Source organism: Apus apus, chromosome 4 (genome assembly GCF_020740795.1).
Source record: "Apus apus isolate bApuApu2 chromosome 4, bApuApu2.pri.cur, whole genome shotgun sequence".
NCBI classification, from domain to species: domain Eukaryota; kingdom Metazoa; phylum Chordata; class Aves; order Apodiformes; family Apodidae; genus Apus; species Apus apus.
The window spans coordinates 12,692,210-12,719,519 of record NC_067285.1 but is presented as its reverse complement, the minus strand read 5'-3'; the positions used below and the strand labels follow the sequence as shown (position 1 = coordinate 12,719,519).

The 27,310-nt window shown below is 45.3% G+C and overlaps 1 protein-coding gene across 2 annotated transcripts in view; it reads right to left on the bottom strand.

Moving 5' to 3' along the window:
- Positions 1–27,310, bottom strand: part of SH3PXD2A (SH3 and PX domains 2A) — a 259,755-nt gene that overhangs the window by 205,255 nt on the left and 27,190 nt on the right. For both annotated transcript variants that reach the window (XM_051616598.1, XM_051616599.1), the window contains exon 2: positions 10,198–10,278. In XM_051616598.1, the coding sequence (XP_051472558.1) occupies positions 10,198–10,278 (81 nt within the window). The remainder of the gene's footprint in view (positions 1–10,197; positions 10,279–27,310) is intronic.

Genomic DNA, 27,310 nt, shown 5'->3' with positions numbered 1-27,310 from the left:
GCTGATCTAAACTCAACTCATTTGGAAAAACTTGCTGCTTTTCCACTTTGTGGCTGTATCCAGGAGAGCTCTTCCCACATTGCCAGGTCCCCACCATCCTCACAGCCTCTGAGTCAGCAATAGGACTGGATGTAGGCACTGATAACAAGAACAACTTACCCAAACCAAACCTCTAGAAAGCCAGGGAATAATTCCCATCAAATAACCCTTTTCACTAATTTCCCTGCTTTCTGTGCTTGCTACAGGCCCAAAAGTGGAGTTTTATACCCCTTAGGTATTCCTTGATTTCCAGGATTTTTGCAAGTAACAAGCCTGTGAAGTTCAAATGGTAGATGCAGAGTATCTGACAGTAAGATATAAGCTGACCTTCCTGCTCCCCAGCAGAGTGGCTTTAAATTCTGTAAAAGTCAGGCTCCCACTCCAGGTGACATTAATTCGGCCACTGGAAAATCTGCTATCCATTGCAGTTCCATAGCACTCCCTTGAGATTCTTGGGCTGGACAAACCTGCTCAACTTAAACTCTTTCTAGATAATTTAAAAAAAATAAAAATGCAGGCACACAAAAAAGCAACCAAAGCAATTTGTTTATAGGTTATAAATAATATCCACATAGACTTTTTTGGTAGTTGTTTCATTCTAAAAATACTTGAGTGTCTGGTAATGTGGCATTACTTCACAGCCATCAGATTTGAACTAGAGATGAATTAGAAGCTGAACCAGGAACTGGCATCACAGCTGAACTTTCCTAATCTTTCCCAAATATCATCTTCTTTGCAGGCTTCTCTCTCAAGATCCACATACCCTCTAAAACATCCTGCCCACTGGGCTCTTAATAAGCAGTGAGAATTCATCACTGCTGAGTTTTGCCACTCATTTAACTTCTGGTATTTCCCTGACTGTACCTGTAATTCTGCAGCCAGGGGAAGCTCTGGTCCAGCTGCTGAGGCTCAGAGTGCTTGCTGGGGACTCCTAACCAGGACACTTCCCATAGCCACTATTTTGGAAATCAGGTCTCCTGTGGGAACTCAGCTTTACAAGCTTTTACTCTCCACCTGAAATCAGAACCCTTTTGTAACTCCACACTCCCCTCTGAACCCCCAGCACCTTCCAGTATCTGAAGGGCCTTCAGGAAAGCTGGGGAGGGGCTTTTCATCAGAGAGGACAGTGATAGGACAAGGGGTAATGGTTTTAAACTGAAAGAGGGGAGATTTAGGTTAGACATCAGGAAGAAATTCTTCACCATGAGGGTAGTAAAGTGCTAGAATAGGTTGCCTATGGAGGTTTTGGAAGCCCCCTCCCCGGAAGAGTTGAAGGCCAGGTTGGATGAAACTTTGTGCAGCCTGGTCTAGCGCGAGGTGTCCCGGTTCATAGGAGGGAGGTTGGAACCTGATGATCTTTAAGGTTGTTTCCAATCATAACCATTCTGTGATTCTATGAAGCTTACACATTATCTGACACAGATTAAATGCAATTTGACTTCTAAGGTGTTGCAGAAGCATGGCATCAAGTGGCAGACTGCTCTGAAGTTGAGGTTTTTTCACTCCATCCTTGCAGTCTCCTCATGTGCTGTGACAATCCGAGCTGCTCCAGAGGGACTGTACAATTAGTGATCTGCTCTGATTGCTTTGAAGGGAATTCGCTGTCTCCACTGATTTCCTGCCTCTGAGCTGAAATTCAACACTGGCAGATCTTTGTTATTGTTCAATTTGTAGCTCTTCTTTAGGCAGGCTCCTGAGCCTAGATGTGAAACAAAGTGTAATTAAGCTACAGGCTGTGTATGTATTTAGATGAATGGGTAGGATTTTTTTAAGGAAGATTGTGAGCATCCCAAAGAAGCTGTTAACTCTTTACTGTGCCCTTTTTATATTTTGTGCACAGTGAGACATTAAGATAGTACTATGGGGCACCAGCAAGACACTCACCTCTGACCTATCATAGCAGTCCCTAGAGAAAATAAATCCCTTAAGCCTTAGACAGTAAAAACAATTCACTGTCTCTACAGAGAGGCAACTCTACTGAGTATTCAGACCAAAACACCTTGAGGAGCTGGCTAAGGTATCACCTTGCTTTTTGTGCTCACTCCATGTCCTGCACATGGGGCAAGCTGGGGAATATATGACATTTATGCTGAGCACCAAACATCACCCCATAGCCACCAAGCAGAAGATTCCCATGCTGTGGTATACAGGCAATATTCATGTGTCAGCTTTATGTCTCAACAGCACCCAAATGCAGACATATGAAGTGGAGGGTTTCTGGAGGCTGGGTCACTGTCTCAACTGCAGGTTATTTGCCACGTCCACTGAATGTGGGCTCTATTGTAGCTTGGCAGGCACTTTGCCATTTCCCCATCATGGCCCTCATCTTTGTCTGACGTGTAAAGTCTCTTTAGAAACAAATACTGGAAGCTGAACGGATTGTTTTGCCAAGCAAACTTTTAAATAATGATGGAAATAAGAATTATAAACAGCTCCATTTATTCATTGAAGACAAAGATACTGCCCCAAGCCAGCTGGTATCCTAAGGCATTGACGGAGTGCTAGAAGAAAAAATGGTACTTAAATAGCCTTTAAATCAGCTGAGACAACTGTTCCCAGCTCAATAACCATATGAGCTTTTCATTTTGTTTCCAGGGACATCCCAGTTCCCCCAGCAAGCCCTATTACTGCCAGTCTTGCCACTGGGCTATATTTCTGAGGGCAGGCATGAGTCCTCTGCTAAGAGTCCAGCATTGCAGGCATGGCTGCACCAGGAGCTCCAGCCCCGCTGCCAAAACACGGGAATCATGGTCAGCGCTCACAGCCAGCAGCTTGGGGCTCCTCCTGGAAATCTGGTTTTCTGCATTACCTGCAAGCCTTGCCACTGCCCTCCACACACTGTCTGGAACAGTGGCTGCAGACAACCAGCTCTTGTTTACTCGGAAGAAAGGACGTGCCATTTCTCCCCAAGGAGCCAGCACTGACCTTTGGGAACAGACATGTTGACAGGGGCCGCACTCAAGATTTCCTCTAAATTTTCCCAGGCTTCTTTCAGTTTCAGTCCTGCTCTTAAGGAAGCTGTTTTCAAACCAAACCCTACATCCCTGGAGTAACTCCATCCTCACAGCCCTGTGACTATCAGAGATGGCCCTGAAGCCAAACCCTGGGTCTGAATCTCATGAGTCAGATACAGAGCCAGGCCCTGGTCTGGAGGAGGATTTCACAGCAGCTCTCAATGTCTACAGCAGGGCCAGGAAGCTGAGGCCCAGCAATGCACACTGAGGGAACGGGAGCAGGAGCAAATTGATCCTTGCAACCCAGACCTTCGTGGCCAAAGCCAGCACAGCCCAGAGCAGAGGGAGTGACATGCTTTGACTGCAGAGCCCAGATGCCCTGCTGTCAAAACAGCCCAGCGGGAGGAACATCAGTAAGTAAAATCTTCCCCTTCTCTCCCTTTGCCTTATGTTTCACTGTGCGCTGCACCACAGCTTGATGCAACAACCTTCTGCCATGCTGCTTCCTCCCCACCTCCTCCCATGCTCTATTCTACCCCACCTTCTCCAGCCTTCCTGTCTGTTTCCGAACACACCCTCAGACTCACACATGTAGCCCAAAGAAACACTCCCTGAGCTTGTCACAGGCTGGGAATTTTTTAACCTAAACCCTCCACACTACAAGAGGAACAAACAGCATTGCACACAGGGCCACAATGACAACTTCTCTTCCCTTCCCACTGTGCCCAGGAGCTACACATGGGGTGGCACCTATGGAAGAGAGCAGCACGCACTGCAGAGTGACCCCGCTGCTGTGAGAAGACCAGGCAGTGACTACTCATCCTAATAAAAAGGCCTGGCAGGTTGAAGGTTAGAAGTTAGCATTTGCAAACTTGGAAGAACTCTTGCCCCACTGCTCGCTTACCTATACTCCTCACCACTGATAAATTTAGTGCGTGCTTGAGCTTGTCCATTCACAGCTCCTACAAAGCTAAAAGCAGGAACATTGCAACACAAAGTATCATAGGTCCTACAAAAACAGTCACTGCTGAGTTAGACTTCACTGAACCATTAGATTTAGGACTGTAGGTCTCCATTTGCACAATTAACCCGAATTAACTTATGGAGCGAATATACACAATTCCATCAGAATCACATCAGGAACCTATCCTGCAAGCACCCTGCACCATTCTCCCCTTTGCTCTGTCCCAGAAAGCCTGCACCCCAAAGCCACCAGCTCCTCTTGCAAAACATAGTGACACACTGAAATACAGGGTGCCCAGGCATGTCGCACAGTGACAACCACCCAACTGGAAACGACAGTGGATGTTACAGTATTTGACACAGCTTCGAGTAACAGAGAAAAGGATGTTTGTACTGAAAAGCATGTAATGGAAGAACGATCAATAGCAGCAGCATCAAGATCAAGTCCAGCCTCAGTGAAAAAAGCAGAGATACAGACTGCAATTACTGTTTTTTATAGTACCAATTTTGTTTCATGTCCTCTTCAATGCTCAGTTACTCCATTACAGCACTATAAACAACCACGATGACCCTAGCAATAACAAATGAAGCTCTTGATGTTTTATCATCAGCCTGGAAACAACTACATCTCTTTCCGCTCCCTAATAAAATTCTCTATATTCTTTATTTTTTTAATGTTCTAATTGGCTGCTAGCGAGTTCCTCTTTCTGCACCACTTTGAAGAAAACTTGCTTAGATCAGCAGACTGCATCAGGCAGATAATTTTTTGCTAACTGATACACAAAGCAAATGCTTGAACAGAGCCTTGTTTATTTGCCTTTTCAAAATTGTGACATTTCAGATGTCTCCTTGCAGCCAAAATGTCTGTGTGGGTCATTGTGCAGAGAGACAGCAATCTGCCTACCTAACATTCCTGCCACGGCTCCAGCAGGGATGCTGTTCCCCTCTTACACAGCCAGAAACACAACGTGGGATTATGGCATGCTGCTAATGCCAGCTGCTGTGTTTTGCCTTGGAGAAAGCTGCACTTCATTATTGTGAGAAAGGACCTTCTGCACATGGAGATCCAGCCATCCTTATGGAGGCAACGAAGAGGCTGGTATCTGGATGTGGGGTTTGGTTCCTCTGTCGAGGCTCTGGTCCTATTCATACTCTGACTCTGGGCACCGAGTAAGACAGGTATGAAAACAGACCAAAAACATTTGGAGCTGCTGGATGAAATGCAGAAGATGAGCCTCTGGTGACTCAAGCTAAGACACCAGACACTCAATGAGGGTCACATTTTCCCAGCTCGCTTTGCTGGGGAGAAGGCAGGAAGGGGCAGCACCCAAGTGGGGTCACAACACCTATAAAAGTCCAAGGTAGCATTGAGGAATGGGCCGGGTGAGGTGGGGAGTGGGGCAAGAGCCACCTTTCATACTCTCCAGCTGCAAACACTGTTGTTGCTTCCCAGCCCAGCATGGAAACTGAGAGGATGAGCTGTCTGTATCCCCACCCTTCTCCACCTTATGCTTTGGGCAATTATTTATGCACACACTCAACTGCAAATCCTGCTAACAGCCTCCAAAAGCACTTTCCGGTGAGAAAAACATGAGCCTTACCTCTGTAGATGTCTTTTACTGCACACTGGAAACGACAGGAGTTATCCCTGCTATCCCAATAAAACAGTGTATTCCCATCATGTTTGGGAATAACAGGAGCATTGCTGACCTGAATCACCAACTCAGGAGAGGATTCTGGTACCACCACCACCAAATCTATTAGGGATGGTGGAAGGCACCTCATGGCATCCAGGGAATGTGTCTGAACAAGCCACAAGCGTTCCGTGAAGGTCAGCACTATCTACAGGTGATGCACAAATCTCCATCTCTTCCAGTGACGGGCACCTCATGTTCCCCTGTTCTGCATCACAGGCAAGAGCCAAGCACCCAGATACTGAGTGCATGAGAAAGCAGAGCTTAAAATATTGCATTAGGCAGTGAGGCTTTGATGCCACCTGGTGCTAAGGTGCAAATGCCTCCTGAGGGTGAAAGACAAAAGATAATTGGACTTGACAAGCAATTTATCGTAATGCTTTCATCTATGCAGAGTTAATCCAATACTTTCAATCCTATTTAGTGAAATGGTGGCACTCACATATTCTGCTGCTATCATTTGACCCCCGCTCAGCAGCAGATGTGACTTGGTTGCACAATTAAATGATGCAGCAATGCCCTGATTTAAATTAAAGCCTGCATTTAGAGATCTCTAGCCCTCAGTGAAGCGGCATAGGGCTGACACTTGGCTTGCTGCTTTGGGCTGTTTGCTGCACTTCTCACACCTTCACAAGGCTAACTCCAGCTACAAAATCCCATGATATGTTCAGTCTCACTGCCCTACTACTCACCTTGAAAACAACATGACTCCCAAGTCAAGCATATGCGCTGCTGAAATAGCACAACCAAAAACTTTTGGGATTTGAATCCTTGGGACAGAGCAGCCTCTTACTGCCTGCAGTGCCTGGGAGGATTTGCAAGGAAGTGTTTCAAAAAGCCCAGTATCTAGTAATGCAAGGGCTCTCAAACCACTGAGCCACTTCCCACAGAGACAGCCATTCGGGGAACGGAGGGCTCTCTAATTTTAAAGAAACATGAAATTGTAGTAGTGAAATTAATTATCTGTATTCCTCCCTCCTCAGCCCTGGGCAGCCCCCAGGGTTTTCCCATGGGTCCTATCCAGTGTCACTGTCAACACCAGGCATTGCAGCCCTGATTAAGTCATTACAAGCCAGCCCTTGTTCCTCCCCTTCCAGTCAAGAGCAAATGAGACGTGCTTAGGAAGCCCTGAACTGCAGCTCTGTCACGGACACAGTAGGATGAGTGGAGCTGGCAGAGACCTGCAGGCTCCAACTGTTTTGGACGCGAGTGGTGCCTGTAAATCAGTTGAGATTTACTCACTGAGCAATTGCTTGATTTTTCTGCTGGAAGGACCACATGGGGATAAGAAATGACATAAACAAAGGAGACTGATTATGCTAATGCCACATGACCATGTGTGGTATCTGGTTGCAAAACCAAGGTCCAAACAGCGCTAGGTCAGAAGTTCAAGATTCCACCATGTACCTGGAAATCACAGGTCATCTTATTTAGAGCAAAATGAGGGGGGTGTAAAGAGACTACTTTGATCATCAACAAACAGATGGCAACCCCAACACCTTCCGCATGGTCCATGACCGAGAGCCAGGTTCAGCCCCTCAAAGGTTTTGAGGAATGTGGGCTGGCACCCCCATGTTGCTCTCCAACTTTCATCATGAAAGGCTCTGCTCTGGGCTTTCCATTGGAAACACTGCTCCTCCACTCAGGAAATCATAATGTGACCAGGAATGACTGCCTGCAAGGCAAGATGCAGCATAGCCTAGAGCCCCATTACAGACCTGCCATGCTTCAGACAGCAAACAGGGAATCCTCCATTGCTACATACTGAAACAGCTGCTTTACAATACCAGGAGAGCTTTCCTATAAATGCTAAGGTCCCCTGTTGCAAACGCCTAAAGCTAGAGACACTAGAAGCAGGTCCATAAGGTACAGCCATTAACCAAGCACTAAGCCTGAGCAATCACAAGCAGCTGGAACACAGGCTGCAAAGCTTCCTCGTGAAGCTCTCCATGCTGGCTTATCCATGTGCTGTGGCATGCAACATTTGCTGTTCAGTAACAATCACTGCACATGGAGTCACAATTCTCCCAGAACGTAAAGGTTTCCCAAAGTGCCCTAACATTTAATTTGCTTTCCCAACTCCCTTCACAGGTTTCATTCGAATCACACAATTGTCAGAGTTGAAAGGGACCTCTAGAGATCACCTAGTCCAACTCCCCTGCTAAAGCAGGATCCCCTAGAGCCCATCACACAGGACTACATCCAGGTGGGTCTTGAGTATCACCAGAGAAGGGGACTCCACAACACCCCTGGGCAGCCTTTTCCAGTGCTTTATCACTGCCATAGTAAAGAAGCTTTTCCTCATATTTAAATGGAACTTCCAATGTTCCAGCTTGTGCCTGTTGCCCCTTGTCCTGTCACTGGGAACTACTGAAAAGAGTCTGGCTCCATCTTCCTTTCACGCACCCTTTAGATACTTAAAGGCATTTATAAGGTCTCCCCTCAGCCTTCTCTTCTCCAGGCTAAAGAGTCCCAGCTCTCTTAGCCTTTCCCCATAAGAGAGATGCTCCAGTCCCTCAAACATCTTTGTTGCCCTGTGCTGGACTCTCTCTAGTAGTTTCCTATCTCTACTAGACTCTTTTAGTCTTAAATACAAGTTGTAGTTCAAGACCCAAAGTCCTTTTCACTTGCTTCACCTTGGAGATGCTCTGGCAGCATCAAGAGCCCAGAAAAAAAAATAGCAAAAGAAAGAATCACCTCTTGAAGTCTAAAAGTACTTTATGGCAAGAATGAGTACACAGGGCCTTGTCCCCATCTTACAGCTGGGAAACTGAGGCACAGATCACCACAGTGGCATGCTTACAGAGACATGACAAGACCGTGGAAACCCCAGGTGAAGATCTCTGTTTTGGTAACTGTGCACTTCATGCTGCAAGAGCCAAAGGGGCTGTAGCATAGGCCTGTCACTGCTCATACAGTGGTGGCCCTGACAGAGATCCCTGGGAGGGAAAAGGGTTAAAGAAGGGAATTTGTTACTTTCTTGTCGTATTTTCTCGTGGGGGGAGAAGTGTTGTGCAAGCAGGAGTTTTCCACTGGCGCTAGGCCCCCTTGCACTTATCAATGGGACCTTTCAGGACTCACTCCCTGATTGAGACATCATTTCCTGTCCAACACACTAACCCCATTGATAACTCCACACTTGATGGGAACTTTTCAAACCTACCAGGAAAGGCCAGGAGAACCAGAAGAACACACACAAGAAAACAGAACTGAGGCAAAAATAAAAAGAGAGAAAGAAATACTTTTGGCCACTATCCACATGCTGATAAGGTTTGTGATTACGGAGCTGTGCATCTTTAGCAGGTACATCCGACACAGAGAAGCCACTGACATATTCCTCACAGCAGTGGGACTGGCAGGCCTGGAGCTTCAGACCAGTACGAAATGGAGAGGCAGAAAACATAAAAACATCCTTCTTTTGTCTTCCAGCCACACAGCAAACAAAGAAGTCAGGCCTAACCATTTTCCACCAGAAAAGCCATAACCATACAGCTTGTAAAACAGGCAAGCTTCAGATGTCCAAGTACCAGAAAATACACATAAAGGAGGAGCAATGCTGAAATTAGAACTCTTCAAGATATCTCAGATCAGGTATCAAAGCAAGGAACCCTTTTTTTCCTAATCTATCACTAAAAAAAGGCTCCCTGTTACTCTTCATGAAATGTTATTTCCCAGTCCAGTTAGCTGTGCACATCCTTAACACTGGCCATGAGGGCTCGCTCGATATTCTAACCACAGCCCAGCTCCAACCACAAGCTCCAGCTCAGAACTGACACTTACCCCAAAGTTCAGGAGTCTGCCAAACCACAGCTTTTGTTTTCACCCCAGGTAGTTATAGTTTTGCTGCCTACAGAGGTATCAATGGATCTGGGTTATTGATAAAGAGGACACCAGCCAGAAAGCTCTCCCTATCCTTGCATGTGCCTGGGAGAAGTACCACAAATGAAGTAGCTGATGCCCACATTGAAACTTTGTAATTTGGACTTCTCCCATTTGCTGTCTCCAGCCTTTAGTCAGCAGCTATTCAGCAAGAAAGCTTTTGATGAAATCTAAACACAGAGATGCAGAATACAGCAAGGGAGCTGTACAAAACAGCAGGAGCCAGGACACCAGCTGGCTGAGTAGATGGTTAGAAGGAGGGTCTGGAAGGTTTCCACTACCATTTCCATTACTGAACTGCTGTGGGAGTGTGCAAAAGGTCTGTTGTTTTCAGGAATTTTGGTAAGTGGTTTCTGGGGGCCCAAAATGTAGCTCTCTTTCTGTTCTAAGTGCATCTGAAGCATTTAAAATTAGATCTGCTCTTCAATAGAAACCATTCATGAAAATATCAGCTTTAAATGTCTTTACAGTGCCAGTTACTCACTGGAAGCATACCACTCACTTATCTTATACCCTACAAGGGCAGACTCTGAAAAGTTTCAAGATCATGACATGTAACAGACCAAACAAGCACAAAGCCTTATTTAAAGGCACTATTAACCCAGCTGGAAACATGAATAGAAACATGAGTAGAAATAATATTTTATGTTGGATAAGACAAGACTTACCTGAAGGTCAAAGAACTTGCTGTATCTCCGGTATATGATCTGGGTAGTCAGGTCAGACCATGTTACATTGATGATATAGACCTGTTCAGGGGAAAAAAAAAAATACAAATTAAGGTGGGCTCTGAAGCACTGGATACCTTGAAATGCTGAAAAGTCAGTACAGGTAAATTCCACACATCACTGCCTACTCCTGCTCCCAACAAGGAATACAATCCTGGGTGCAAAACTAGCCTAAATTGAAGGCATTGCCCTGCTGCAGCCTTTAACAGAGACCTCAGGAGTGCATCCAGTGTTATCCCACCTGTCCCCATCACCATCTCACACTTGATTTTGCTCTCTCTGTGACTGAAGCTTTAATCTCGTGTCAGGACATTTTCTGGTCCCTGGTAGCACACCCTGGCCTCTGCCTGTTTGGAGGGTCCCAGAGCATGCTGCAGGCACCGTCAGGAGAGCTATTGTGCTCCTGAATTAACAGCCCATCATGGGCTGCTGACCTCCAAACTCATGCTCCAGGTTCTCCTTGTACACGGAGATGTGACCATGGGCCTTCCCAGGCAAGACGTCACTCTAGATCGATAGAGAAATTCAAAGGAAACTCAGCTTCAGGGGAGTTGTGGGGTCACAGCCATGCAGCACAACCAGTTATGCACACCTACACACACACAGCAACAACTCAACCCTACAGCACACAGCCCTTCCTGAATCATGTCACACCACTCAGCACCTCAGGCCCCAATCAGACTGATTTGAAAGTGATATAAGGCAGGTCACTGTTCCCACTTTGGTGGAAACAGCAACACGGGTGCAGAACAAGCCCAGGATTTCCCTTGTCCAGCCCTAACTTACGCCCAAAACAATCACCTTACAAAAACACTGTTTTGCCAGAAACTGTGATAAAAAGTTATTTGCACGTGTAGGGACACACATACGTATATACATAACACAGAAGTTTCCTTTTGACACTAGTACCTCCCAAAGATTTAAAAAAAAATAAAATAGAGCCAGATTCTGCGCTCTCATCCACTTTCAGGTCAAATGCTGGTCCTGCTGCCTTGATGACGCACACAAGACTTCATCAAACACAGGAGCCACCAAGGGTGACCCCTGAGGGTAACTATGCAATGCCAATGTAATGGAAATCACAGCTAGGCCAGCTCCTGGGTCTTTAAAGCCATTTCCAGGTTTCACAAATGGAGTGGTACAAGGATCTGGCAGAGGAAACAGGAAAGCATTCCTCCTCTCTCAGCCCCAGTAACGTACCAGGAGCTCTCCCCTTTTGCCATAGATGCAGATGTGAAGTGCTCTGCCTCCAGTGATAGGGGATGGATAAGCATGACCCTCTTCTCCATCTCCCCCAGAACCCTAGCCCATCTTCCAGGGTGCTGATACTGGGTAATTGGTTCTGTGCTTTTAGCAATAAAAGGTATTGAATGAAAACCACTAAAGGAATGTCAAAGGACAGCCTAAACAATGCTTCTCCAAGAACCAATGGATTTTTCCCATCTTCTTTCCCAGTAGAAGAGAGGTGTCATCTGATGTCCTTGAAACCACGCAGATCCTGCAGCCTCACTTTCCTCTCTGCTTGTAACAACCACATCCAGTTCGTAAGGCACTTTGATCCCCACATCCTAAAGCCAAGTTCCATGGTATTTAAGAACTGGACATGCTGAGCACAGTCTGTTAAAGAGAACTGCGGCCTTTCATAGAGCCAGGACTCAGAGCCCAAGTTTGACCAAATTATCATATCAAACCTATCTGTTGCTCCCACCAGAGCAGAAACCAAGGGAAAGACTGCCCAGGGATGAGAGCATGACTCTCAGCAAACCCAGGTTATTCCTCTGCTGCATCTCATATTTCTCCAGTAAAACCAAGCCACACAACCTCCTTCCCACAGTACCCATATACACAAGGGTGAGAGCAGCACTGCCCTGCTTCGTGAGGGGAAGACAAGACTACATAAGATGAAGATTTCAGGTTCCCTTTAAGGATCTTTTCCATGTTGACAACCCAGAGGAGAGAGACCCTGGGAAGGAAGCTGCTGTTGCCAATTTTCAGGCCAGCCACACTACACTGAAGAATATTTTTCCATGTGTTTGTTGTGGGGAAAAAAGAAAAAAAGTTTGTGGCTTCACTCTGAGCTAATTCACAACACAAACATTTCTACTCCTTCTCTATCCAACAGCTACTTTCAAATGGAAAACCCATTGGATTAAAAACAGATCATGACAGCTGGGAGCTGACTGTGATCCAAAAGAAACTTCAGATACTGTAATTCTGGCCCCAGGTTCTCACAAAGGGGACGAGACAGGGACAAGAGAAACATAATGTACATGCAAATAAAGATCGTATTTTTTCTTTAATGATGTGTCTTTGCCTTAGAAGGTAGAAACAAAACACATATGCCACAGACATCCAGGCTTTTTGTATTTCATGGCACTTCAGGCTTCCCCATGCTACTCTTCAGGACCCACAAAAACTGCGTATCCCAAAACATTTTTAACTGGCTGCAAGTCTGCTTGATCTAGATCTAGACCAGACAGGAGTCAATCCTGCTTTAAGAGTCCAGCAGTGCTCAGTGGTACAAGAAGTGACACAAGGCACCCACCACACAAGATGGGGCTGAGCTGGGTGTGAAGAGACATTCTAGGCAAAAGGTTAAATGCATTTGGTGCAGGGAGTGGGTGGAGGTGGAGGATCCCAGTGCACGGTGCCATATGGTCCCAGCTCTGAAATCCCTGCATCTGCGGCAGTGAAGCTGCCACTGACTTCAGTCAAGCCAGGATTTTGCTGCACATTTTTGAGCCTTAGATCTTTTCAAGCTCAGCAAGTGATGAATCGTACAGCATTCAGATACACTGACTTCTATGTCATGGGAAGATCGTAGCAGGAACCAGAAAAGCTTTTAATAATAACCTAGAGCTCTGTGAAGTAAGAAACAAATGCGCTTAAAATCTGCACGGTGGGACACAGGTGCAAAACCTGAAATGGCTATTGATTTTCTTTGGGTCTTTGCAAAAACCGAATTGCTTCTTGAAAGCCACCATTTAAAATAATGGGGAATCGTTTGCTTGAACTCAGAAAAGATCACCAAAATGTCAGATTTTAAAAGCAAGGTCTAGAAGTTTCAAAAGCCTTACATATCCAATTTCTCTCCCTCACAGATCAGAGTTTGGTCATTATTCACTTCTGCTGCCTTAGTCAGATCCATAACCTTTTCATAAGCAGCAAACATTACATCAGCTTACCTTGACTTCCCCCCCCCCCCAGATCTTAAAAATGGGTCTCTGTGAAAGCACTCTCTTTCTGGGGAGAATGAGAAAAGCAGTCCTGGGGGAGCCAGAGGTCATGCAAATGCAAAGGGACAGGGAAGCAGCAGGAAGTATCAGATAAATATGAAGAGCTGTCCCACGCTCCAAAGCCCAGCAGTCCCAGCATTGCCCTCCCAAGCTGCCTGCAGACCTGAGGGAGGGTTTTCTGTGGCATCTGATGGCTCCCCAAAACTGAGCCATGCAAGCCACTGCTTCAGCACACAGCTGGTCCTGCCCATGGGAGAGTCACGGGCCCCTGGCATGCTGCTTCATCATAAAAGAAGATAAAAGTATCTTACATGTCTTGGAGCAAGCTCTTCCATTCAGTACAGTGTTTTCCTACAGTCCATACATGCACAGAACTAAACTTTAAAAGTGACTGCAAGTTACAAATTTCTACTCATTACTACACTAATTACTAATAATTAATTACTTAAGGTAAAAAGATCTGCCTTATGTATCTGCCGTGTTTATGACTTTAAAGGAGTCAAAATGCAGCTGCTATTCAAATGATTCACCGTAAAAATCCTTAAAAGTCCTTGACAATAAATAATAATTGAAGTACAAACTATAAACAACTCCTGCACAACCACTGGGTGTTCAAGCCACTAGGAATATTCCATTTTTAGTTTCACAAATCCAATTTTTTTTAGTCTTCTATGTATTTTAAAATACATCTGTCTTCAGAGAAACAAGAAGCAGGCCTGTACAAACTAGAGAATATTAATCAGGAACTGAGCTTGATAAGCAGCTCTTAATATTCATGCTGTGTGAAAGAAGGTAAAGGATGTCAGGGGGATTTTATCAGCTGCTAATTATTGTTTCATTCCATCTCTGGGAAACTGCAATTTTACCCACCACAGAGCAGAAAATTTCTTTCAAACTGAGATTATTGCTCTCCTTTACTGCCTACTGCAAGCAATGAGGAGAGATGACTTTGCACTACAAAAAACATTCACTCAAATGTCATTGGGCATGACTTTATCATTGAACGTCTTGTTTTCAATGGAAAATATCCAGTTCCAGCTGGCACAGAATCCAGAGGTAGAGAATTCAGGTTATTCTCATGTGACTGATTTTTCAACTGGCTCTTTAGAGGCTTATGTTTTGTTTTCTACAGCCAGATGAGCTGGAGTGGAAGATAAATGCCTGAGATGAGCACTCTGATGAGACCAAGATAAAAACATCCACAAATACACATGCTGTTGGCAAAGACAAGATGGAAAAGCAGAGACTAGAAAAACCCCTGCACACATAAGAGAGGCTGCTGTTAACCTTTAGTAAGCAATTACAGTAATCACCAGCTATTTAGAAAGTTTTGTGAATGCAAAAAACAACTACAGTGCAATTTGTATGCAGATACCATGACGATAGCCCCTTTTATCCGGGAGAGCCAGCTTCCTCAGAGTCTCATATTAAAGTGTTGGATGTTGGTCCTCCAGTGAATCATGACTGAGCTGGAAAAAGCACCTTCACCCCTGTGTTCAGTGTTATCGCTGCCTTTGAGCTGGGAACTTTCCACCAGCACAGCTCAGCATGTGAACACTCTCTGGTTTGCTTCTGTGCAAAGTTAACCCAACTCCTGTAAGGCTTGAAGAAATTTCAGCTGGTTCATTTATCTGGTGGAGTTTACACTAAAACGGCTCAAACCACAGCCCTCCTCAAAGTCAACATAAATCTGTGTCCTTAATTACCAGAGTACAGGCACTGCACTGACTTACTACTTGTGTAACCATTTTAATGTCAAAGTTGCTCTGATGAGCACAAATCTGTGCTGGCCCAGACTCAGATTTGAAGGAGGGATAACAGCCTGCAGACAGCACTTTTAGTACCCATGAGGCCAAAGGAGCAAAGCTGCTCACCTTCCAGAAGCAGAGTGGCTGATTTTCGGTATATTCTTCAACTACACAAGGCACTGGCACCAATAGCCAGGGTTTCCCCAGGGTGAGTGCCCCCAGTGTCCTCAATTCTTGCCCTGTACAAGAGCCAGTGTGGCAGCAACAAGAGTAAAATGCCCAGGAATAAGCACAGAGAATGGAAGCAGCTCCCCTGCACACAGCAACTGTGCCTTCACTTTGGTTGGATCACATTTGACTCTGGATCCAGTGAGCACAGCGTGGCTCCTTGCCCAGCTCACCAGCATCCAAAAGGGTCTGAAAAGCATTCTGAGACCTGGGAAATTCCCACAGAGATTAAGTCAGACCCTCAGCCCCGAGCCCATGGCGAGTTCACCACTGGTGCCATGCAATGATGTCACCTTTCAGCAGGGTGGTCTCCGAGGAACCACAACACGGCCTGAGCCCAGCCAAGGAAGAGCTGTTTTCAACCCCAGTCCAGAGCTGTTCTCAACCCAGGAATTTGAAGACTGAGCTGGGAAACTGATTCAAGGCTCAGAAGAAACATGAAACCCAAGCAGCCCAAACACGAAAGCTTTTTGCAGGCGGCTGCAGTGGCAGGGCGCCTCAGAGCAGCCCCGAGCATGGGGGCTGGCACAGCCTGCACGCAGGTGTGGGGCATCTGGCTTTTTCATGAAGCAGATGTAGTTTCATGGACATCCCTCTACCCGGCTCACGTTTCCATTACCAGCAGGAAAAATGTAACTGGGAAAAAGCCAAAATGACCATAGGTCTCATGGACAAATGTTGCACGTACCTAAGTTTTTGGAAGCATAGGAGAGTTACAGGATGCCAGGCTGGAACAAATTGGACACCTCAACATTTGCCAGTTCTGAACTATGAGCAGCCACCACACAGGCAATTTAAGCACAACATAGCAATTCCAGTTCACATCACAATTTGCAAGCTAATTTAGTCTAATTAAACATACAGAGAGGGGGGGGGGGTGGGGGGAAAGGGATAGTTTTCCTTTCTTTAAAGTTCTCTTTTGTGGATTTTGTTTCAACTCTAAACAGCAATATGAGAGGATTAACGCTGGATTAATGCTGTGTCTCTGTTCAGCCATATCACACCAAATCTGTTCTGTGAACAAGAAAAATAAACTCATTTTCAGCTCTGAATCCAGCCATACTCAGACTCAAGCTGGGTCTTTTCTAGTTGAGAAAATACCACCACTACTGCATCTTATACAGGAACAGACCTTTTTCCTGGTGGAGAACTGACCAGGATTAAATCTATTTCTCTTTGCCAAATCCTGGTACTTAAAACACAAATAAGAATAGCAAGCAACTGCCTCAAGCCAGCAAGCAGGCCTCCCTGGGAACACAGGAAGAGGAGCTCATTTGAGTATGGAGGCACCTGGCTAGATGTTTTTGCTGGTTTCCTAGCTTCAGGGGTACAGACCAGACAAGTAACAGGGTTGTGTCTGAATGACAAATCCAGCTCATTTTGTTTACACAGGCACAGTAAGACAATACTTAGCCTCACTTTTTTTTTTTTCTTTCATACATTGATAAGGTTTCAAAACCCATGGTTCAAATTTTTATTTAGTCTAATCTTCACTCCTAAGGTTTATGGCACTTGCAAAGTTGAGGGTTTAAGCACTGAATTCAGGTCTTTCCAACACCTTCCTGCTAAGAAGTCCCACACAATCAGAACAATAAGCCAAAAGGGGAAAAACTCCTTTCTTTGTGTGGTCGTTTGCATGGCTATGAGAGGCATGAAAAGGTAAAAAGTGGAATTTGCACCCATGGATTGTGACAATAACTTGACCAGGGAGCTGCAGAACTGGAATGGCTGGAAACCCTGCAGCTCAGGTACAAAGCACCTCCAAGCCTCTTGCCTGGCTTGTTTGATTACTTCATTTAACTTCATTCTTAGGGATGAGTGAGCAGAATATGACGTGTCTAATTCTTGCAGACATGCAATACCTGTGTTGCATTAGCAGGGCTTTGTGGTTTTTTTTAACTGATATCCTGGGTCACATCAAAGACCTGTTAAGGCTCCTATTTTATCTCCAACATACTAAATAACTGGAGCTGAAAAAGAATAAGAAACAGGACTAATAAAAACTGGTCACTTCCCTGCTACCACTTCCCAGCTTCAGGAAGCAGAACAGCAGCTTCCCTGCAAGGAAAGAGCAGACGAGGGAAGCAGACAACATCCACACCTTAGATTTACATGTGTGCAGGAGGGAGGGACAGCATCTGTACAATATAGACTCATATTTCTGTTTCCAGTCTGTTTCCATCCACCTGCATTTACTTTCCACATGTGATGGAAATATTTGTAAAGCAGAATAACCACAAGACTGAGTTTCTGCCATTTAAGAGTTGACAGATTATTAGAAAACACAACATCTAAGCCTATAGAGCATTAGAATAGTAGAGTGACAAACGTAAAATGGAAACAAGAACATACAGGCTCTCTGTGAAACCAGGCTCCCTTGTGGCCTTCTCAAATACCCTACCTGGGTCTGAAAGAGGCTGTCTATGGCAAGCAAATGAAAAAAAAAAACCAAACCAGCTGCACTCAAAGGTTAAAAGTTCTCAGCTTATTGCCCCATAAATCTGGATGCCACCTGAATTATAAACAATTTTAACTCAGTGCTTGTGTCTTTCACCCTAGCAGGTGGCTAGTGTTTCATGAAGACCCCAAAACATGAGAATGTCCTGGTGGAAGAAGAGAAACTCAGTTTGAAAAAGGAAAAATTGCAAAAAGCAACAATCAACAGACAAAATAGATCCTTGAATGTCAAGTCCTAAGTTTCACTTAAATATTTTAAATACAAAAATTGCATCAAATTCACTAAACTTGTTTTAGAAAATGATCTACAGTTAGTTGTTCTGAAAAGAAACATATCATCCCTGAAGAATATGGCTTAATGTAGAAGCCCTCAGTGGCAGTATTGTATGTGGAAGACCCTCTTGCCAGTAACTTCTCATCTCTAACAACCATGTTGGTTGCAGGGTAAACAATAGACACAAAGTAAAAATAGCACTTAGAAAAAATATTTTCAAAAATGAAGATAATTTCATTCTCCTACCCTTATTCTCTATACAGGAACAGATCTTGAAAATTTACTCAAAACTGGCTTCATCCTTCTTCCACTGAAATTAATGTTAAAAGCAAAGGATAGAGGCCAGCTATGAGCTCTTTTAAAATCTCTCCTTGGTGTATAACACATCTTCCTAGCTCCAGTTGTAAGAAAGGGGTTGTTCTGCTGTCCAGTCAGTGCTGGCACCATTCAGATGAGGGCAATGTTTGTAAATCAAATCCAGCCCCAGTCTAAATCGGTGCAACCTGCATCTGTTTTTCACTGCCATTACTGAGTCACCAGGCCCATGGAAGCCAATGGTAAGAGTTTCATTCCCTTCATGGTGTTGGATCACACCTCACATGAAAGTGGGATTGCCAAACCATCAGAAGGACTTAAGAGAGAAGCAGCTGAACTGATTCTGGCACAAGAGGATTTGACTTGGGTAATGTTCAAAATGGGGTGAGAGTAGAGCTCTGCTCATATTTAAGGTAAAGGGATTTTTGTCATCAAGTGCCCTGGGGCCAGGGATACAGGAATAGCTTGGTCAAATGAGACCAAACAAGAACCTGCTTGCTACTGTGTTAACTACATGAGGACTGATGAGACAGAGACAGAAAATATTATCTGTTTTCCAGTTAGCATCAAATCTCACACATCTTTGCACGGAGTTAGTTATGCCTGTGGGAGATCTTTCCCAGTACCCTTCTTTCTGCTCTGAGAACAAGGGCCCATCCATGCTGTACCAGCAGGGTTGTACTGATGTGTTTTCCCAACTACTGGAGCTCATACACAGTGATAGAGCATACACAGCTTGCAGCCACATGAAGACAGAGCACACCATGATACTGCCAAACCTGTTTTATATACAGTCACAGAGCAGATTTTTGCACACTGTAGGTATGTAGCCTTACACAAATGACAGAAGCTCTTTGTGTAGTCAGCCTTGGGTTGCTAAAACCCAACCTCCCTTTTGGCTTCTCATGTTCAGGATTCCTGCTCTGCACCAACACTTCCATGTAGTTTATATTAGCATGCAAATCTTCTGGCTTTGATTTGTAACCTTACATATGACCCCCAGATGCAGTGTTGGAAAAGCAAAGCAAGGGCCTGGGAAAGGGAGCAAAACTCCTCCAGGCCCTTCCAGAACAATGACAAAGCTCTGGGACATTCTTAGTCCAAATAATGGAATTTCTCCTGGGATTCTGCCACAGAATAGTGGGATTTTTTTTTTCTTTCTTCTCATTCGAGTAGAGGGAAACAAGAAGTTCATGTAAACCAAGAGACCCTTGGATTCACAAAGCCAGACCTGAGGGGTCCAGCACTTCAAGTGTGATCTGAATTCCCTGAAAAACTCCTCTAATAACTACATTTTCATGCACGACTGAAGAACAGAACTTGAGGTGAAATCAACTAGATCCGCCAAAGCATCACAGAACTGCCAGCATAATGCACTGACAGATGAGTATTTGCACTTTAATTGCAAAACTAGAAGAGTGACTCAAAAATGGGCCAATCCCCAAAAGGTAAACACCATTCAACCAACATGAAAGGCATGTAGATCATTGATTATACCGCATGACCATATATATGTAAGGCTGAATGTAATTGTTCTCTACAGGACAACCCTGACAAAATGAAACCAACTCTTGGAAAGAAGGGACCAAATTTCCACCATCCCAGAAAGATGCAATACTGAAGTCACTGGAAAAATGTCTTTCAGTGATCTTCAATTTCAGGCTCTGCAGAAATCCATGTTTCTTTTGGGGAGAAGAGCAAAAGAAGAAAATTAATTCATATCCTGGTCTTGCAAAGAATGCCTAAGTTGAACTGTGAAATGCCAAACAAGAGGCAAATGAGGAGCGTCCTCCTTATTCCCCCCAGTGCTTCTGGCCAAGGCAGAAAACTGATGCAAGAGTCCTGCACTGAAAAGATTCCCTCTTGTCAGGGCACGAAACTGAATTTAACACAAAATTAACTTCTTCCTGTGGAACTTCAGGGTTTTCAGGAAGAGACTCTGCCAAATCCTTGTACCCTCAATCACTGCCTCTTCACTAAATTGAACTATTGTCTCCGCCCTTTCCTTCCCTCCTACTCTTCTCACAATCATCCTCCTTTTCCCTCCTTTTCCCACGCTCGGCTTCCTGCTTCCTGCTTGCAGGAACACCCTCTGTCACCCCAGACCTGCAATACTGTCACGGACAGTATAAACCCAAGCCTCTCCAAACGCAATTTGCAGCCTAGGTCACACACAGCCATCCTCACCGTTTTCTAGTTCACAATTATACAGCACATCAGGCTGCAGGTTCTGCAGATACAGGGATACAGTGATATGGAACAGATCCTTCTTCAGCCTGCATACTGGGCATTCCTGCACAAATGGTCACTCCCCCTTTAAAACCTGCAAACGTAAGGATCCCATGGTAGGAAAATATATTCAACTGCTGGGCACAGGGACAGCTGCTGAACAGGACAGTCACACTAACTTTGTTCCCAGCTGAGGAGATGGGTCTGCAAACTGTACTGCAGCCAGAGGAGAAAGTCCTCAGCTTGTGCTACTGACCTGCACTGCCCACTAAAACAGCCTGCTTCTTCCCGGACTGTACAGACAGTACAAAGGAGAAGGGCCCCTAAAAAGATGTAAAATTCAGGGATATGGCTGTCATCAGCAGTTGTAACCATAGTGCCAAAGGACATGATCACCAAATCAGCTCCCACGCCTGGCTCTTAGCTCCCTGCTGTAAGCCTGGACCCTTGTGCTACAGGGAAGAACAACATCCTAAGGGATTTTAATCACCCTGGGCTGTGTTTTGTCACTCACACTGCTCTCCCCATAGCAAACTCCACATCTCCTCTGGAGACATGTGCTGCTGTTTGGTAATGCACTTTCTGTCAGAGCTGTTGGGGTGGCAGTGATGGCAACCACACTAGTTCCTTCTCGTTTACCTATCACAACCCAGCCACAAACCACACATACCCTGGGAGTTACTCACTTCTGGAACAAGAGCGTGCAGCTGCAAGGCAGCATGTGTCACCTTAGAAATTAGCCTTTTAGGGTCATGTCTATATGATATGTTCTATCCAAACCAGTAATAAATATGAATCAGCAAAATTACTGTATGCGTTTACATTTTTGACAAATTCAGGGTTTACAGTGCCTTGGAACAATAAACAAACCTTTTCCTTTCAGTCCTCCAGCCAGAATATTCTCCCACTCTTAGCCACTTAAAGGGAATTATTAATGTTCCACAGAGAGAAATTCTATTAAATCTGCTTAAGTGACCACCCAAACCCCCGAAAAATTACTGTGTTTAACAGCAGGCTTTCAAGAACTAATACAGCTGCACTCGACACACACAGCATCTGGAGACAGCAGGAATTTGCTAGGCAGGATATGGGGAAAAGGTCCTAGTTTTACACATCCCACAGTCTCAGACTGATCAAAGCTACTCAGATCCCTCTCTAGTAATGTGGCTAGGGCAGATATCCATCACTGGAGGTAACTCTTCCTCTGCCTGCAGGAGGATCCTCTGTTGGACAGACATCTAATGTCTACAAGGCTGAAGCTAAGGTAGATGTACACTACGGAAAGGTCTACATGGTGCAGAGATGCCCAAATTAATGCTGACCTGTCTTGTCCATGGTGCAGCACTATCAGTCCATGATGGTCCACAAAGCAGTTTGGCTGGGTCAGCCCCACTAGCACCAAAGAGTCTCATGTCTTTCTAGGGCACATTAACTCCAGCACAGCATCACTTGGATGCGGCTCTTCTGTTTGATGGGACTTCTGCACACCATGTATCTCTGTCACAGCCACTGGGCCCAGCTGCTAGTGATGGAACTCTTGCAAGTGCCATACTCTTAAAAAAAAAAAAAAAAAAGAGAGGATATGACTCCAATCCTCATTCAGAGGATTCAGTTTTCAACCTGGGTTCCCAGAGCTATTTTATATTCCAATTTATGAAGTGCTAGCACAGGAAGGAGCTGGAAGCACCACTAGAATTTATCACTAAGTAGATCTGCAAAGATAATGATATGAAACAGCATCCTGACAGCATGCCAGGCCTGACTACTAGTGCATCAACAGCCCGTGTGGGCACAGCATGGATCAAAGTCAGCTCATGCATTTAGTGACCTTGGACAGGCAATAACTTGTGCTCGTGCAGTCTAAGAGGACAAGCATTTTTTTTCAGAGATGCTTCCTCTTTGACTCAGCTGCCAGCTTCAGAGCAGTACTCCTGACATTCAGTTGCTTTGCCAACATTCCCCCAGGCACAGGTATATGATGGGGCTGATGGGCTGGACCTTCACTTTGGCCAGAGAGCATAGAAATGTTCTGCCTCCCCATATGTGTCCTGAGAGACAGATGCACAAGCAATAACTTTTGTCCCACCCAAGGGCAACAAATGGGTTACTCCATCCCTGAAGTGAGTTGCTGGATGAATGCATCTCCAGCCAGGCTTTTTGTTAATAAGAATCTGATTTGAAATTCCTTTCCCTAAGCATTTACTCTTACAGAGTGGATTTGAAACAGAAGATTGAGATAAAAATGGATGTGCTCAAAAACTTCTTGACCATTTCAGACTTCAAACCTCACTTGCTGCTAAGGACCAACCCTTACTGCCCCAAATGTTTCCAGCAGGTAACAGAAGCAGTGCAGACACAACAGAGCAAGGTGCAGCTTCTGTAATACCTAATATATCCTTGGGGTTTTTTTTGCAAGGCCCAGGGATCTGCTTACAGGTAAGGATACACCAAATTTGGCTTGGATTAGGAAGATGCAAGGCCTGCCCTGAACAGCCACAGTTTTGGCTGCAAAGGGAAAGATGCAATAAAAAGCAGTAGAGAGAGCCAAGCCCTGCAGCCATCTCCATGCAGCCATCTCCATTTGAGGTCTGAGCTGACCAGGGGCCAAGCTGAGCCAAAATCATTCATGCTGCACGTGCAGGACATGGCGCAGTCGCTGAATGCCACAAAACGCATGAGGTGTGAATTACAGCATGATAACTCATGCCCTCAAGTGTCTTATTGCAAAACGGCTCAGTGCAGAGCTAGGAATTTTTTTTTTTCAGCGCTGTAATTCCCCTGCCTCTTTTCTCTCCCCCACAACTACCCTTTAAGTAGAGATCTGTCCAAAGAGGATGAAATCGCACCCTCCTCAGCCTTGTGAAACGTGAGCAAAACTAGCAGGACTTGGCTCACTGTGCCTTTCCTTAAGGCTTCAATAACACTAAAGTAATACTCTTGAAATATAAACCATTTGGTGCCTCGGAACAACACAAAGATGGACATAAAAACACCCAATCCCTGGAAGGGTGATATCAGTAGACTCTGGTAAAAGTCACAGCATCCCAGGTCTCCAGATTCAAGTTCCACAATCTCCATGGGCCCAACTCTGTTTGCAGCCCACTGAGATCAGCTGCCTCTCCACCAGGAGGTCCCTGGGTAAAAATAAACTCTTGCCTACACACCAGTAGATGACGACTGTTAAATGAGAGGGGCTGCCCTCAGCAATGCAACCTGGCCACTTGGCTCCACAATTTGCCCTGGTCTACTTCAGGAAAAAGGAACAGACATCCTGGATAACCCCTGGGCACAGTAATGGGGCCATTCACGGCTCTGGAGGCCAGTTAGAAAGCTTCCAAGATAAAAAAAAAACAAAAGGAATAAAATCTGGGGCAGGAATCTGCTTCCAGTCAACCAAATCCCACTGGAATCAGCAAGCAGGGAGGAAATGTCCCACAGGACACACCAAATCCTGTCTGACACAGCCACTGTGGCTGCTCTCATTTGAGGGAAAATACAAAGTCAGACAGAATGAAGGCAGGAGCTCTTCCAGATGCGAAAGCCACAGGCTTGGGTGCCAGACACATACCATTAGGCTCCCACAGTTTCTCCTCTCTCTTAACCATTGCTCTTTAGGGTAAGTGAAGGAGGCCACTTGGAGAACTGACCGGTAGTTTTTGTGCAGGATAACCATCAACCCCGAGACACTGCTGACCACAGAGCAAAACCATTGCTCCCATCAGCATTCTCCAGAAGCAGCGCAGCAAACTCAGGACCCCCCTGGATGGGATAGGCAAGAGCAAAATCTGGGCCTGCAAGCCTGGAATCCATGTTGCCTGTGCTGCAGAGAAGGCAATTTCTGCTTCCCCAGGCTGCCTGTGAGGCTTCTCCACCACCACCACAAAGACAGCTGAAAAGTTCCTCATGACTTGTAAACATGGAGACAAGTCTCACCTGATGGTGAGATGGTGGCCTGATGTTTCCAGTTCTTAATAATCACAAAGAAGATCATCCCAGGAAACACCTCTTCTCTTAAACACTGAGATGATGAGTGTTTTGCTTTGGTCCCATGGATAAATGTCATTTCCTCAGAAGAGGAAATCTTCCTGGAAAGTGTAATGCAGAAAGAGCAGTCTGTGGAGATCCCAACAGTGATCCCATGGAGGCTCAGCCTGCCAAGGCACTGAAGGACATGCTACACTTCAATAAAGGGCCTAAATTCCAGAGATTTCAATGGGATTTAAGTCTACACTTAACTCTGTTGATGACTTGCAGCCTGTGACTGTCAAGATTTTTCTCTTTGTCACTTTGTCCAAAGAAGTGACAAATTACAGCCCTTGGACTTGCACAACTGTTCATTTGCATGCCCTATTGAAAATTCTTACTCTTGGTGACTATCATCTTTCCACCATAATTTCGGGCTTTCCCAAAAAACAGGTCTGTGCAGCTGGTCTACAATGCTGACTGAGTATGACAATGTTCTTCCAGCCTTTGACAGATGAGCCCAACGTTTCCTCAACTCCAGCACATATGAATTGCTCCAATACTCTCATCTCACACATCAGTTACATCCTGCCAACTTTCAGCTGGAAATTACTGAATCCTCTCCAGATTGGCTCACTTCTTGCCACAGCTGCAGCAGTCTACACATTTCCAACCCTTGTTAAACTGCTGTAGCTGTAGATGCCACATTGCCACTCATGCAGCTCTGGGAGGGCTCTGAAGCAGCCACTCCATGATGGCAAGAAAGCCAGGTCATGATTGCAGTCACTCAGCTGTCAGGACTCCTTGAAGAGGCTGCCATGTGGCTTTGGTCTGTCAACTGCAATGCAGCCTCACAACTTGCAACCACAAAGAGCTACAGCCAGTGAGCACGTCACCAACCCTACAAGTCTGCAAATCACTATCACAGCAAGAAACTGTGCATGCAAAAATACAGAAAATAGAAAAACGTCACACCTCTTCTAGCTGACTCGCCCCATTTCTGTCCCATGGATTTAAGGAGCAGGACATGTGAAAGAGACTGAAGTTTTTTTCAGGAGTTCAGAGATATCCTGAGAGAGGGGTACCAATTCTCATCTGCAAACCTGGGCACTCAACAGGTCCACCAATCTGCTTGGAAACATCTGCCAGGCCACCTTCTCACTGACATGGGAACCCTCCTTAGCTCAAAAACTAACTCCAAAACAACACTGAACTGCAGATCTCCTTGGCAGGGTAAATAATGGAAGCATGATTTAGAAGCAAACTCTGAAGCTAGGGAGCTCAGCCAACTGCTGCGTCTGGCCACAAGATTGAGAGTCAATCCCTCATTTAATAACCTCAGAATCCATCGAGGTGTGACACTGAAAAACAAACCAAATAATATCCCAGCCATGTCACTTTATTCTTTTCCCCCCCAAAAGGACATCTGGCATGCAATATTTGGGTTTTCCCTCATCCTAGGCAAACCAGCAGCAACATTTTCCAAGGGCCTCCGTTCCCAAACCAGGGAGTGGAAGGGATGTAGTCAGTTCATGCATGGCTCCTAAAATTTTTCCAACCAGCTGGACTCCTGTCCTCTTCTCCTCTCTCCTATGGAGAAACAGAGTTGCTACAATCAGTCTGCAGCTGCAAAGGGAAGAAAAATGCCATTCCTGTTGCTGCTGCAAAATCAGAACTTGACCGTTGCAGACTGCAGTGCACCTATCACCTCCTTTAGAAAGATCAAGACAACTCTCCCACCTCACATACAAAAAAAACACTCCCCAGGAACAAGAATCTCAAGACCACTCCAGTAAAGCACCATTCCCTGTTTTTGGATTTAAACAAGCTGAAATTCTCTTTCAACTTTGTGTTCTTGTGACTTTTCCAGCAGCCAACAAACCCTATTTTCCCCAGAAGGAACTGTGGAAATAGGCTTGGATATCTGTCACAGCACCAGAAACCTCACCACAACAAGAAAAGGTAGAACTCAGACCAACCCAAGCAGCTTGTAGACTTTAACTCCTACTCTCAAGTGAGGACAGGGCCAAAAGGCCACTGATGCCAGTGGGGTGGATATGAGGATGGAGACTGAGAGGCTTAATCTGAACTGTAACTGTGAATTACAGAGCTGTTTACTAAGCATGACAACATGGCCTTAAAAATAGCCTTAGCATTTCTAGAGTAAAACTGAACTGAAGCTCCACCACTGAAATGGATTCACTGCTCCAAACATGTCTGGAAGCTCCACTCCAAGAACCAATACAATCACGTCACTCAAAGCTGAGGGGATAGGATCTGGAGGTGAGGGGGGGTGGAAGAGGCTTTTCCAAGAAGGGAAGAAAAATATCGGAGGGAAAGCCTGTGCTTAGGTCTTAGAGACCCATGAAACAAGAAAGTGAAATGCTGAGGGAATTCACACCCCTCAGGAATGCCAACATTGACACACACGTGGGACAGGTAAACTTTGGAGTGAGGCAAGATTTATTTTTTGTTCAGGAAAAAAGAGCAATGTGGCTATAAAATAGTGCATTTTCATACCAAGTTTATTTTGAGCCTTGGGCTGCCAGCAGTGCTCTCCCTACTGACTGCCAAGCTGCCTACTGTATTCCTCTTAATAACTC